Below are 16,209 nucleotides of genomic sequence, written 5' to 3'. Positions count from 1 at the left end.
GAAAAAAGAAAAAAACATCTTTGTTCAGTAGCACACCGTCCTGACTGAAGATGGGAAACGCGCCCAGGGTCAAGGCCTAGCTGCGCCTGCATTCCTTTCCCATTCCCCCTTGCGCCCACCTGCCCATCTCAGGCCTCCAGACATCACTCACCACCTACCTACCACTAGCCTCTCTCTAAAACGCTGGAAATGAGAATATAAATACTTCTCAAACCTGAAGTTTGGGAACTAAGGTGTTTATTAAAAATTAAAAATTGATGGTAGGTAATTATCAAAATGAAATGTGCTAGGATGAGTAATATTAAAATGAATTATTAAATATTTTAAATGGTATTTTATTTTTATATTTATAAGCTGCTCCTTTTTCAGGAATGGAAATTCTAATGGCACACTATTAAATTCCTTAAATAAGGCTTTTGGATAAATTCAAGGCATATGCTGAATCAAAAGCTAATGATAAAAAGCTAAAGGTTATTCTGCTCAGCTAGATACATGTCAAAACAGAGACTATTAGGTAGTATCTTGTTTTTAATTGTCCAGCAAAATAAACATGTGAGCTCAAATACAACAGTAGATCGAGACTACTGACAAGAAATACAGCCTTAAACTATGAATTTTCAACACTCGTTAAAATGGCACAAAGCAAATCTGAGAAGTTATGTCAACAGGACTAAACTTAAAACTAAATATCTTTGTTTAGATTAATTTGAACATTAGTGGCGAGTGATCAGAAACTTCAGAAAATTCAAGCGGATGGGAAGACAGTGTCGCACCAGCACCCAGCAGCACTGACTCCTGTGACGAAGCTAAGATATTCATGAAAGACAAGTTCCCAAAGACAGTGAAAAGAGAAGTTTCATATGCGGCCTCTTCTTTTAAAATATACATGTGTGCATGCACACTCGCGTACATGTTTATGGATATCCATGGAGCCCAGAAGAGGGAATTGGAGCCCCTGAGGCTGGAGTTACAAGTGGCTGTGAGATGCCAGTGACACTGGTGCTGGGAGCTGAACGTGGATCCTCTGCAAGAGCAGCAAGTGCTCGTAACCACTGAGCCATATCTCCAGCCTACATATGCATCTTTATGCAAGGCAAGCCAAGGGTACAACCCAAATTAATAAAGACTTTATTAAAATGTGGTGGTTTTCGGCAAGAAGAAAAGCTCAACAGGCTGTGAATGACAGTAGATTTTTCTGGATTGATAAAATGATAAATATGGAAAGGGAGGTGCTCCGATGACATAAGGTACCCATGACCACCAAAACTCAATAAATATTAAGAGTTACAGTGCACATACAGACTGACAATCTAAAAACAATCACTGGGGAAGTTGGAGAGAAAAACAGCCCTGTCATTATTAAGATGTCAAAGTAAGTGAGTACACAATGGTTCGAGCATATTTCACCCTCTTAAAACAAGAAAGTGACAGAATTACTAGGAACTGTTAAAATATTACATCTACAAAAACACCTCCTGAAAGGCAGGCGCAGCGCTCTGCCTCCATAAACTGGCTTACTGAATGACTTATTAGTGCCCAGAATACCTACAAATGCAGATACAACAAATTAGCAGCAAATTACAGAGAAAACAACCTCACGGTATTGGCGGCGCCATTTAAATCAAACTCCACAGTGAAAGAAGCCAGCCGCGGTGCTGGCAGTGGTCCTGGGGAAGCAGCAGGGACCTATGAAGCATCTTAATTTTCCTGTCACTTAAGAATTAAGCCACTTCCAGTTCAGGCAGATCCTACCAGGTGCACTAAATTGGCGTCATTATGATCTGTCAGGAAATACCCACGGAGACCTATAGCAACACTGAGAAGTTTCGTTAAACAGCTGTGTGTTTTAATTGATTTGTATTATTTAAAGTAGGAAGCGTTACAAGTCAGCTACCGGATGTTGTGTAAGAGAGATGCCTAAAGACTCTAGGGAGGTTGAGTTGAGAAGAAGCCAATCACTGGAACTTGAGCACTTCCAATTCTTAGTAGAGGAAGCACAATTAAATCATCAGCTTATCAGCTATCATTACAAATCACCAGGCAGCACATGTGGCTTCCTTATTTAAGACTCCTTAGCCAATGACTTCCTGCGGCAACGAGAGTCAAAAGAAATCTATCTTTCAACAAAGATATCTCAAGTGTGCTTGCTGTTGCATTTTATATACATGCTTTTTTTTTTTTTCAGTCCTTGAGAAACTTTTTCTGGTAAGAAAATTAAACTTTCTGAAATTATTATACTTCTGTATATTTTTGGCAAGTCCAAGTTTTCAAGATGAAATCATGACATGTGAGGTAAGTGTGTATTAAAAGGGTCCTATATTCTACTTCCTATAGATACTTAAGATAGTGCCTTTTATTTCCATGTGTGGGTATGTAAGGTGCATGGATATGAATGCATGTTTGCATGAGTGTGAGCACATGCATGTAAACATGCATGTGGAGGCTTGGGGTTGATGTTGGGAATCGACCTCAATGGCTTACCAACTTGTTCAACAACAGAGTCTCTCAGTCCAAACTAGAGTTCACCTATATGACTAGTCTCACTAGAGACCTTGCTCCAGAAATCACATCTCCATTTTTTTTTTCAGGCTAAAACTACAGGTGGAATGCCACAGCCATTACACATCTCCATGGGTCTGGGGATCTGAACTCTGGTCCTTGAGCTTGTACACAAACACTTTGAGCAGTGCCATGTCTCCAGCTCCTGCACAGAACATGCAAAGCAAGGAAAAAAAGCGATCGGTGTTCTTCTTCATAATTCCCTGACGTGGACTGATCCTTCTCGGGAAGACAACACAGTGCTTCAGAATTCTTGCCTTCCAAATGTAACAGTCCAGGCACTAGAAGCAATCTATTTAAAAGGAGATAAGATATAGGTTGAGTTTCATATGTAACTCTCCTAAGGTTCAAAGCCGGGACTAGAAGAGAAGGCAATTTTGAAACGGCTGTTACACAAAAGAGATTTGTGTGCATGTGTGTTCATCACTCATGAGCCTGGATGCACATGTGTAGAATATGACACAACACAGCGGACTCCTTTGTGGCCTGGGAATGTGAAAACAGAGATGCTGTGTCTTTAGCACACTAGCTACAGAGCTGGAAGTCCTATGAAGCATGCCTTCCATCGTGTAGTCATGTAAGCAGCTTTAGGTAGAAATGATAGCAAGATGAAGAGTGGGCGTGAGAGGGCGGGGACAGGTACTGGAGATGTCCACAGCCTTGTCATGTACTCTATAGGTGCACAGCCTAGGGGTCATGTGCCCTTTAGGGGCCCATGAAAATATTTACAGTACTTGTAAAGATAAAAGAAAAACAACTTTTAGGTGAAATTAAATATTTTGACATATAATGTCAATATAGTCGTCTCTTATTACAACAGCTATAAAATTATAATTTTAGTATTTTTGTGTGGAAAAAAGAGCATGCAATGGTTTGAAATTGACTTTAGTGTGTATCCCAAAAGTTTATACAGTAGAAATTTGGCCCCCTGTGTAGTAGCTTTGAGGTGGTCGAGCCTGGTAGAAAGGTGATTATGTCATCAGGATTTTATTAGTTACTTTCTTTGTGGCTGTAAGGTGATAACATCCCTAACAAACACACACACACACACACACACACACACACACACACACACACAGCTTTAACATTTGCCAAATCGTCCTTGGGAAATAACTGGTTTCAAATTTGGACAGGACATGTATTACACAACCTCTTGTATCATAAAATAGGAAAGACATGAAAAAATTCATGGGTTGTATCAAAATTACTCAGGAGTTCAGGAGATGCTCAGTAGTAATTTAAGACAGACTGCTCATCAAATAGACAATAACTACCATAAACTGAAAAAAAAAGCACTAATATCCATTCATAATAATTTAATTTAAAAATTCTCATTGTCTTCTAGAGGTTGTTAAAGTATCAATTCATTATCTGAAAAGCTAGAACAAAAAGAGAAAGAATTAGTCAATTGCTGCCTTTTCTAAACAAACCATGTTAGGTAACTAAAGTGGTGGTAAAACTTTGTCATTACTGAAAGAGTTAAACTAATAGTAATGAATGATATAATTGAAACATCACAATTATTGCAAGCCTTAATGAGTTAATGATATAGGGTCATCTGTAGATGCTAGTGTCCCAAAAAGAGCCATGATAAGGCATTATGTACTTCCCTATGAGAGTAATCAAAAACACTTACGAAGTTTTCTGTGCCCCCAATTCAAGTGCAAATTTGATCCAACTTTAATATCTAACCACCACCTCAGAATGATGCAATCAGAAAAATAAACCAGGCCGCAAAAAAACTTGCAGGACAAACAACCTGCTTCTTCAACAACACAAATTACCATGAAAAAGAGAGAGGAATGAAATCTACATAGACTTTACACAGATTCGTAATGTTGCACGTGAAGCTGACCATTATAATGTGCAAATTTTATTTGGATCCTAATTCAAACCAATTCAGAAGTGTAAACAGTACTTGCTTGTTTCATGATACTATACTCCCCTACCCCCAATTTTCGTAGTAATTATAGAACCACACTTACATTTTGAGAGTTTTTAGGTTTTAAAATTTTTCTATTATGAAATAATTATAATGTTACACATCACTGAAAGAAATGATCATAGTACCTTATGACAACTGACCTACTCAAGACGTGAAAATGTAGACTAGCAGAGTTCTCCGTGCCAGTTTTTAGCACCATTGTACAACCTGCCCCTGGCACCTGACAACCACAAACCTGGCTCCTTATGATTGCTGACTAGCTTTCCGGGGCAAGAGTGTCGACAGTCTGTTTAAGCACTGAAGGGCACCTATCTTGTTTCCATTTCGGGCTGTTATAAACAACGCTGCTATAAATACTTATGCAAAGCCCTTACTTTTCAAGATGCACACTCAAATATTTATGGATGAGATAAAATGATGTCTAAGACCTGTGTCAAAACATTCCGAACTGGGTGAGATACCAACAGCTACGGATGAATAAGGCAGTCTGAGGCTACGGTACACCTATGTGGTTAGAACATTGGGTTGTCTCAAGGGAACCTGGTCTAACCACAAGTAGGTAGATAAGTAAGTGAATGAATAAATAAACAAGTCCAGAACAAGTTTATAAGTGTATATGCTATCGTCTATACTTTCATACATGTTCAAATTTTCCTAAAATACAGGATTGAAGGAAATAAGAAAACAAAAACAAAAACAAAAAAAAACCAAAAACACACACAAAACCTACTTATTTGGCCATATACACCACCACACACAAAACACCTTTAAGCAAAAACTGGAGGCTTGCTAATTTTTCTTAAAATCTTGTGACCTTAGCCTGTGTTAAGATCACAGAACAGAGTCCACACCCTCAGTGATGGTCATTGTACACTCACTCCAGCATTTATCCAGACGCAGGTGCCGGTTGACTGTCTTTGGGAAGTTTTTATTAGGCTGCAGAGTTGAGATAATAGCTAGTCTGTGAGGTGGGACAAAGGCAGGTGAGTAATCAACATAATCAGATGTATGAGATTCATGAGTGGCTTGTCTTCAGAAGAGAGGGTTCATGTCTGACATGAAAAAGCCCTTATCGTCAAGACAAATGCTGGCGAACAGAAGTGTGATTACTGAAGATGAAGAGCGACAAACTATATGAGCGCAATCAGGCCCGAAAATGAAGTGAAACGCATTTTATATTATGCAAAGGCTGCGTTTGTTTTTAAGGCACTCTGGAGGGCAGGATATTATTACAGTGTTCAGCCTGCAAGCTAAGGACTCTTTAGTACAGTTCTGCAAAGCGGTGCCTACTATTTGGCGCCACCAATATTCTATCAGCTTAGTCTCTCCTCCAGGGTTGTAGCACACCCTCCCACGCCATCCCACTGCAGGCACCTTGTTTTGTTCAGCACGAGCTTTTATAAAAATGCAGATTTAGTCTTCCAAAGATCTCAAGCAAGGGAAAAGATAAATACCAATGTGTTAGCCAATCTGGGATTAAGAACCAAAATCTTTAAAGAAAATATGTATAATTATTCTCAAATGCCAAATGGTACCTATGGCTACAAATGAGTTTGTCTTGCTGTCTTGACTTTGTTAAGTGACTCTAAAGCTTAAATGAAGATTTTACTGAAGTGTTACCAGAAGTTATTTAAACTACCCAGAGTCAAAATCCCAATAAAAGAATCTCTAAAAGTCCACCTAAATTTTATAGTTAAGTATATAAAGTATCAATTAAGTGAGCCCCATGCTAGAAATAACAGTGCTTACTATCATCACATTAGATTGTAACATGACAGCACTGTGACAAATGGGGAAAGGAGGCATTCAGCTGTCCATAAACTTGTTTTATTTTATTTTTCAGATGATTCTTTAAAAGAGTGTACAGACTACTTCATTAGATTGTGTAAACATCTTAGATATTCCATTAATAGGAAGGTCTCTATTGGTAACACTGGGTTAAGAAATGAAACAGAATACAGTTGAGTTCAAATTTCCATTCCTATGTCCAGAGCCAGAACAGAGATGTGTGGGATTGAAACACGATATTATACAAATAATGCCCCGCCTCCCCCGCCTCCCCCGCCCCCAGCCCTCGGAACTAGGTTGGCACTGAGATTATTAACTGTCATTAATGAGGGAAAGGAAAAGGACAGGGACAAAGCAGGAGCACAAGTAAGAAGGAGCTAAGTAGTTAAAGTTGGGAGTGGTGGCGCATGCCTTTAACCCCAGCACTCAGGAGGCAGAGGCAAGAAGATCTCTGTCAGTTTGAGGCCAGCCTGGTCTGCAGTGAGCTGTAGGCCAGCCAGGACTACACATTGAAACCTTTTATTTAAAAAATGCAAAAAAATTAAATACATATGCATTTTGCAATCATCTTCCTGTATTCCTTGCCATCTTTCCTGACATTTAGAGCCAACCCTTTTCTCTGTCCTGTGGATTCTGGCTCTGTGATATACATTTCTGGCACTGTGAGGCCATTGACAATACTCAAAGTTGAAACAGCATTCACTTGGACATACTTAGAATTAATAGAAACCAGTTTCCACCAAACAAGATGATCTTGCTCAACACCTATGCGGCTATTTTTTAATTATTTATTTGTTATTTTTGTGAGAGCACAGCACACACACCATGACATGCACGTGGCAATTAGCAGGTGACTTCAAAGAGTCATTCTCCATTTCTGTCTTTTCATGGATTCTGGAGATCAAATTCAGATTGCCAGGCTTGTGTGGTAAGCACTTTTACATACCGAGCCATCTTGATAACCTCTATGAAGCTGTTTGCTTATGTATCAACTTACTATAGTCACGGTAACCACACACATACCCAGTCTACAGAACTGGCGTGCAGGGGGACCTAGCTGATGTAGCCTGAGAGAAAGCACTCAATGTGAGAGTACATGGGAAACATCCAGGCAGAAGGAAGAAGGCATTAAAGCTGGAAAGAGTTTCGAAGTAAGTGACATAAAATGGGTATAGAGAAATCAATAGGCATGTTTTGCAAGGGCTGCACAGAGTGGACTAAAAATGAGATTCAGAAAGTGGGTGGGCGTCAGGGAGTGGCAGCCACAGAAGGCAGGTAAGGCATTTAGATGGTGCCCTGTGAGCACTTGGGAAAGCAGCTGTGGGGCTGATCAGAGTGAGATGAGGAAGGCAGCAGACAGTGAGAGAGAAGCAGCTTCACGCGGGGCAAGTCACAGTTTAACTGGGAGACAACAGTGAAAGGAGAGGCTTAAATCCGAGGCAGTGTGAAAGGCATGCAGTGTTGGTTTTGTCCTCATCGATGTAGCCAATGGGCAGCTCAGGCTTAACTGTTCCTCTATCTTGTAAGGGGAGGGGGACTATCTCTGACAAGGACTCTGTTGCCAGCTTTTTGATTACTTCCCCCTGGCAGGGCTGCCTTGCAGGCTACAGGGGAAGAGGATGTGCTCAGTCCTGATGGGACTTGATGAGCTGGGGTGGGTGAATAGGGGGGCCATTTTCTGAGGAATTGGCTAGGGGGATGAGGGAAGGAGAGTGGGACTGGGAGGAGAGTAGGGAGGGGGCTATGACCAGGATGTAAAGCGAATAAAAAAATAAACTAATTAATTAAAATCTAGAAAATGGTCACCTACAGCCATGTCAAAGAGCTGCTTACGCTGATAGGTAAGAAAACTGCCATTATTATAATCAAATCCACAGAAGGGTATAGCTTAATGGCTGATACAGCCATTTTTAAAGGAAGCTTTTATTAAGCTAAATGGAGACTTGGAGAAATATTTTTGATATAAGTAAGACTTATTTATGTTCATGATGTTTGCAACATGATGTGTATTTTTAAATTCTGAAATAATTAACTACCATTTTAGTAAAGCAGTGATAACGGCATGACTGACAGGCCAGCTTCCTATATTTTTGCAGATTTGCTTTTTATATCTCCTTTTGTAGACCTATTTTCATCTTTTGCATATTGCAAACCTATTACTAATCAAGGGTTCACATTTTCTTTTGCAAATACACCTACAAGTAAAACTGAAGTAATTACAGTCAATCTGAGTGAAAGCATCTACTTCTTTAGGACAGCGTGGAAATGGAAGTCATATATTTTGCATATGATCTTGCTCCACTCTTTGTCATCTTCCTTGGCACTTAAAAGCAAACATTTCCCTCTCAAAGGCATACGTTTCCGTGCATTCGTCTGTGTGTCTGTATGTGTGCACATTGTATGCATGTGTAACTCATTGATTCTGGGCTCTAGAACCTGCCTACTGCCAATGAAACACTGGGGCTATGGTGCTGGGCTCCAAACCCAAGTTCTCAAGCTTGCATAGCATGCACTTCCCTAACTGAGCCGCCTCTCCAGCTCATGTGCTCACAGGCTAGATCGCTCCTCTCTTCTCTCCTTCCTCCCTCCCACCCTCCCTCCCTTCCTTTTCTTTCCTCTTTCTGTTTTGAGAGAGGATCTCACTATGTAGTCCTGGCTGGTCGCACACTTACTGAAATCCTCCTGCCTTCCTGGGTGCTGGAAGCTTCTATTTTATAATGTATGTGGCAAGTTAGCTTCTGTTTTCACATATAAAGCAAGCTTTTGCTGGGTGCCTACTATACGCCAAGTACTACGCTGGTCCTGGGCAGATGACGAAGAGTAAAACAGAAAATCAAACATGCTCTGCCCACAAAGGAGCTCAACATTTTTTGAAAAAGAAATCATTCAAATATATAATTCAAAATTATAATAAGCCGCACGAAAGAAAATTATAGGGCATTATGAAAGCTAATATAATATGGAAAGTAAACCAAACCTGAGTCTGGGAAGATGTTTTTAAAGAAACTGTCTTTGAACTGAAATCTCTAACGATGTGCAGGATTGAAACAGGAAAGAAGTGGGTGAAAGAACTAGATGAAAAAGTGAGTAAAGGTCCAGAACTGCATGGAATAAAGGACTGACCTGCTGGGTGATGGTGTCCCATGGTCCCTGTAGCAGCCGTGTCTTGTAGCATTCATGGACTCTATTCCATATATCCTTCAAGGCTAGCGGTGTCCCATCTGTGAAAGGGCGTGCAAGGCTGTGTTAGTGACTCGTGTGACACGGCGGTGCTTGGTGTGACTCTAAAGCACCTGTACAGATGTACACAGACTCACACATCAGTCCTCTGTGTCAATTACTATTTTGCCCCTGAGGGAATATCAAACGTTTAAGCTTTTCTCCTTTGTACCTCACACAGCAACTAACAAATCCATCTATTACCTTTAGGGATCTTATAAGATCAGCAAACAGTGAACATGTGTCAGAGACAAAGGCCACACACAAGCATAAGCGCAATTCCAGGAAATGGACTCCCATTCCCAGAGGTCTGCGATGGACGCAGCTGAAGCCTTTGGGATTCCTCCATCTTCAGAGCAGAGACCACACCCATAGCTTTGCACTCTCCTGTTGCTGAACAGTAACGTTCAAATCACTCTACTGGGCGTCAAGGAGAAGAAAAGGGAGAAAACATGATTTCTTGCAGTAAGTAGCTTCCCATTTACTGGGGGAAACTATGACAAGTATATTAGTATCTTAAATACTAAAAAGAAAGAGGCCACTGCCAGAGGAAACCTAGTGTTGGAGAGCACAGAGGACAGAGACACTAGCACAGTGTCGCTGTGAAGATGCTATGACAGGGCCACCCTGAGAGGCTGGCAGGAAGAGATGAGCAAGAAGGTGTAGTGGGCACTGACTCTCCTTTTATTCACTTGGCAACTATCAATAATCTCTCTACACTTGGTGGCCAAGCAAAGTGTTTTATGAGGAACACCAGGGTACTTATCATGCACATAGATAAGAGGAAAAATAGGTAGGTAAGTTCAAATGTGAAAGAAGAAAGAGAGAATTAGGAAGATTTTTCAACCCGCTACTGGAAGTGTGTCAAAATGCAAGGATCCAGGGTTACTCTGCCCATCACAGCTGTCAAGATCTCAGGATAACAGACAGGCCTTAGACAAAAGTCCAATGTTGCCTGAAAAGAATCCATCATATATTGAATTTCTGGGTGCAAATGTTGCGAGATAACTCAGGAAAGTACTCTACTCCAAAAGCTGTAGTTTACAGACGCAGAGTACAAGAAGAACCGTAGCACACACGGATAAGGAAGCATGGCTTAGAATCTGGGCTGTTAAACCTGGGCTTGGCAGTGGCTCTCTGCGTTACTTTACTTTATAAATCTTTGCTCTTTAAATATCAGTTATGTTTCCTAGACATGGAGTATAATAATCCTTTCAGGATTCTCTTTTCATGAGGCTTACATGAGTGACCCTTCTCAGGGCTGTGGTAGGACCACAGAAAATGCTCAGGCCCCTCCCAGCCTCCTCTGTACTCAGTCCTCAGAGCTCACAGATCGCTTTAGCACTGTTCTATCTCAGGCTGTCCCCACGGCATTACACCGCACACGCTGCCTTTGATGCAGCGATGCACTAATGGCATAAGCGGGGCATTTCTCATGTTTGACCCGCAAATCTGAACTTTCCCTCAACCTTTATTTTCAATAAATAGCACTGGAATATTTTGATACATTTTCAATAACTATCTTCATCTTGGCATTTATCTGGCAGCAGGAGACCATTATCTTGTGATAAATAGTTTTATTCCAGTGACATTTCCATGTCTGAAAAATGAACAAGATTTATTCATCCAATTAACATTTGAATGTCATGTTTAGCTACAAGTTGAAAACAAGCTGCCTTCAATATCTGTGTTATATTGTTTTCTGAACACATTTACAGAGTAGGCCAAACTCTGCTCCGAAGATAAGCACTACACATCTTCAAAACATGTGTATGTGTGTGTTGATTCTGAAGAGGTAAATAAGAGCTGACGTACCCCAGTATCACAGAGCAAGCTCCCTAATCAAATTACAAAAGGTGACATGCGTTTAAATACCATTTACATGTCAAAATTAGAAGAAATTAGTAGTGGTGTAATAAAATGCACTCTAGTACGGCCACTAATTTTAGAAATAAGGTGACTAACACCTTGGGTGAAACAACTCTCCAAGATTATGCTGTCAGCTCACACGTGTGATGGAATTGTAAGCCTGGCTTCAGGACACACAGTCTAGTACTCTTCTCGGGCCATGCTTCCTTTGAGGAGAGAGACACTGTGAATGCCCTATGCATATGTATTAAGATACATATACATAAATGTATACAAAAATAATAAACAATGTGTTTCTTATCACTAAATTTTTGAGATCCAGAGAGGAAAGCTGGGTTTTAATATCTGCTACTAGTAAATAATAAATTTTAATTTTATTCCTTAAAATAGTCAATGTCCTAAGCATATCCTAAAGGCTGGAAGTGTTTATACAAGAACAGTAACGAGCAGCCCAGCAACAGTATCAAAAAATATTATAAGATTTACACCCAATTTGATTCTAGAATCAAGGCCCAGTGCTTACATTTTCATAGCACATCAAGCCCACAGACTAAAAGAAGAGAACTCCATAGAATACATGGCTTAAAAGGCTATACAGCCAACCAACTAAGAACGCAATCACAAAGGTTAAAAATAAGCTCAAAACCGACAAAAAGGTGCATTTTTATTTATCTCAAAAATGCATGTTATTAAGGCAAATAAGAATGGCTTTGGTTCTAGAGACAGAGTAAGAGCCATAGAGATAGGTGACTCCAGGGAAACAGGGTCTTCCACGCATGAACTCACAGGGACTGGAGCACAAGACACAGGGCCTGCACAGGTCCAAGCCAGAGGGGGAAGTGGACACGCTCTCCCCTCATACCAAGACGCTCTCCAGTTGACAACCACGTACAAAGGAAAAATTCGTTTTCTAGCATAGAGTCTCATTGGGTACAGAAATCACACTTAAGGCTGCATTCCAGAAGTAACAGCCAACACAAAATGAGCGCAGTGGTGTTTCTATGGTGTTTTGTTTTGTTTTGTTTTGGCTTTGTCTCATATTGCTTCTAGACATTTTTTTTTTTTTTTACTTTATTGGTCTTTTGCTTCTATATTATGGTTCCTGATTTGTATGTGTGTGTGTGTGTGTGTGTGTGTGTGTGTGTGTTTAATTTTTTCCCTGTTTGTTTCCTGAAGAATGAGAGAAAGGAGGTATAGACTGTATGAGGGGAAAGGGGAGGATCTGGGAGGAGACTGTAGAGGGGAAACCACCATCAGAATATCTTTATGGATTTTCAATAGAAAGAAAGAAAGAAAGAAAGAAAGAAAGAAGACTTCTGTAGTTTTATCTTTTATAGTTTAAAAAGAAAAGAAAGCAAGTACTGAGTTTATCGTGTTCGGGCACTTTCTATGACATTTAATAGGAACAATGATTAGCAACAATATATTTCTCTACATCCTTGATATTAATTTCATCCACAAATTACAACATGGCTGGAGATCACTAGTACAACATATGGTTAGCAAGTATAAGGCCCTAGGTTCTAACCCCAGCACCCACCCCCCAACACACACACACATTAGTACATCACCATGTGTTTTCTCTGTTTCTCACATAGTGAGGAAAAACCAGAAACCCAACAGTCATTCCCTATCTCTCTCTTTCTCGGCCATCAGTCCGCCCCAATAGTCTACATTTCTCTGCATGTGCTTGCCTGTCCACTGGTGCTACTCTGGGGTTTAAGTGTAAGCTTCCAACAGTGGCCTTTGTTAGTCCCCCAAGCAGCAGTGCTGGTTGTTGACTACAAACTCCAGACATGTATTTCATGTCCAACTACAATCTGGTTCTCCTCTCCTCACAGGGTGAAACCCAGGCTCTCCAGCCCCTTCCGACTGGCTTATCTGCACCACGCCATTCTTCCTGAGGAACCAGGGCTTATTGGACTCAGTAAACACACTCATAGCCACAGCAACCATCAGCCCTGTGCCCTACTGGGCTTGTTTCATAGCAAACAGGACTCTGAAGTTACCGGCTTACATATTTCTCATTTCCTGCTGTTCCCGACTATGGAGATCTATAGATGTGAATCTTGTTTTTTTTTGTTGTTGTTGTTGTTGTTTTGTTTGTTTTTTCATTCTTATTCCTGAATGCACGATGTCACCTAGACCAGGGGCTGGCACACTACATGTCATCAATAAAGATTTCTTTTGTTTCAAGACCTTAAAATACATTTATTTATGCATATGAGCGCTCTGTCTTCATGCACACCAGAAGAAGGCATTAGATCCCCTTACAGATGGTTCTGAGACACTATGTGGTTGCTGAGAATTAAACTCAGGACCTTTGGAAGAGCAGCTAGTGCTCTTAACCACTGAGCCATCTCTCCAGTCCCAATAAAGATTTCCTAACTCCATAGTACAGGTCAAAGTTTCTATATTTTTGTACTCAGTGTAAACATTTCCCACATTAGTTAAAAGGCATCTTTTTTACTTTATTGACCATGTGATGCTGTGCTCTTGCTACCCTGTTAATTTTCTTATTTACTTAAGTATTGCATTGCTGTTGGCCATTTAAAACACCACCAGCTTTGAAACACTACCTGGCACAAAGCAGTCACAAAGAAGCCACACCAATTTTTCTTCTTTTCAATTATTTTCTTTTGATAAATTTCCTGGAATGGAATTACTAAGTCAAAATGAAAAATAACTTTTAATTCAACCCAGAAGAACTAGTATCTCACCCCTCAATTTTCTCCTTGGGGTAATGAGATAAGAAGTTAATTTTAGAAATAGATATTTATATTATTTGGCACCTACTATATGCCAAGCCTTTGTGAGACATCAGCTGGCAAAATGATGGTTTTTGTGGAAGTTATATTCTAGCGAGAGAGCAAGAACGCAAGACTAAACAACGAACATCATAAAGGAAGTTAAGAAGCAACATATACTACAGGAAAAAGAAAAAGGAGGCTGTAGAGTGTGGGCCAGGAGAGCGGGGTCAGTTTGAGACTTTCCTGAGAAGGTGACGTATAGAGTAAACACTGTGAGCCACTGTGAAGCCAGAGCGAACCTGACAAGAAGCAGGATGAGGGATCTTAGCTCTTATGGGCCACATAAGACCTAAAAGGAAGCTTTGTCAAGATACAGTTCAGATACATGCATCTCTCCTGTTGAACGTGTCTAAGCCAACGATAGTCTCGGAGCTTTGTAAGTGTTACTTCAGGGTTAGAATACTTGAAACAGAGACCACAAACTTACTAGCAATTCCTCATGACCCCTTCACCTGCCTGGTTCTAGAAAACCACTAACTCACTTTCTGTTTTTGCAAATGTGTTTATTTTATGCGTACTTATATAAGATGACCAGATGGGCCTTTTGCGAGTTGTTTTTTGAAGGTGTCCCTGTTGTAGCATGTACCGGCCTTTCATTCTGTTTTATAACCAAGTTACATTTTGTTCATTATATGGCACACGGGGCTTATGCACTCATCAGTTGATGAGCGTTAGCCATTTTTCCCCACTTTTTGGCAGCTATGAATAATGACTCATATATGAGTTTGTATGTGAACCATGTTTTTTCTTTTCTCTGGAGAAAAAGGCTGGTGAGACTACAATCGATGAGTTCTAGGTTCAGTGAGAGACCATGCCTCAGTATATAAGGTAGAAAGTGACGAAAACAAGCAACATCAACCCGTGGCACTTACACGTGTGTCCCCACACACATGCGCATGCACAAACACAGACACAAACAAACAACAATTTGCTGTTTTGCATGTGCTTTTTATCTGCGTCTCTGTCTCTCTGTGTGTCTGTGTCCCTCCGTCTCTGTGTCTGTGTGTCTGCACATATAACCCGTCGTGTGTGTGTGTGTGTGTGTGTGTGTCTGAACATATAACCTGCCTAGTTCTCAAGGGTCACTGCAAAGCCTCTGGAAGCCGCCTGTCTGGCATCCTCTGCTAGATTGTGGCAAGCCTGATAGGACTATAAAGATTAGAATTTAAGCATTTTAAACAAACATTCCAGGTTTTAAATATTTAAAAGACCACTTTTCTTCAAAAGAGTCACCCAGGGAGGCTAAATGATTCGAGTAATGCTACAACAGCTGTCAGTGGAATTGTTCTTTGGAACCATATTCAGAGCTATACAAGGAAAACAAATACTTTGTAGCTACATTTTTTGTTGTTTGTTTTTTGAGACAGGGTCTCTCTGTGTAGCCTTGGCTGTCCTGGACTTGCTTTGTAGACCAGACCGGTCTTGAACTCACAGTGATCCGCCTGCCTCTGCTTCCCTAGTGCTGGGATTAAAGGCGTGCGCCACTATGCCCAGCTACATTTTTTTTTAAGATTTTTTTTTTTTTTTTTTATTTCAAATTCTGGACTCCACGATGCTATTACTGTAGTTGGTCACACATATATGAATATGTACATATATTTCCTGTTTTGTATGTGTGTTTGTGTGTATGGCATAGTGTGCACACACCATGGTGTATGTGTGAAGGGCAGAGGACAGCTTGCTGTGTCAGCTCTCTCTCCCTTAACCATGTAGGTTCTGGGGCTGAAACTCAGGCCCCCAGGTTTGACAACAAACACCTTTCTTTATCTGCTAAGACATCTTGCTCTTGCTGGACCCACATTTAGACCTTAAAAATAATATGTTAAAGGTATTCTTATCTTATTTTTCATGTTGTGCTACAAGTGATTTTGTTGACACAAACTAAATTCTCCTTTACTGGGTAACCACCTGTCAACCTCGACTCAAAAGGACTAGAAGAAAATCAAGTCTACACTTCGCTTTTCCTCTGAAATGTTGTGAATTTCTTCAGCCTCTGTTCACCACTCACTCTCTAAAAAG

The 16,209-nt window shown here is 40.5% G+C and overlaps 1 protein-coding gene across 1 annotated transcript in view; it reads right to left on the bottom strand.

Annotated features, from left to right (window-relative positions):
* Atg10 (autophagy related 10) overlaps positions 1–16,209 on the bottom strand; it is a 250,450-nt gene that overhangs the window by 57,094 nt on the left and 177,147 nt on the right. Inside the window, exon 5 of the mRNA XM_051172593.1 lies at positions 9,416–9,513. Coding sequence (XP_051028550.1) covers positions 9,416–9,513 — 98 coding nt within the window. The remainder of the gene's footprint in view (positions 1–9,415; positions 9,514–16,209) is intronic.

The sequence above is a fragment of the Acomys russatus genome, chromosome 30 (assembly GCF_903995435.1).
Source record: "Acomys russatus chromosome 30, mAcoRus1.1, whole genome shotgun sequence".
NCBI lineage: Eukaryota > Metazoa > Chordata > Mammalia > Rodentia > Muridae > Acomys > Acomys russatus.
Note: the sequence above shows the minus strand (reverse complement) of the source record. Positions and strands in the feature narration are given on the sequence as shown.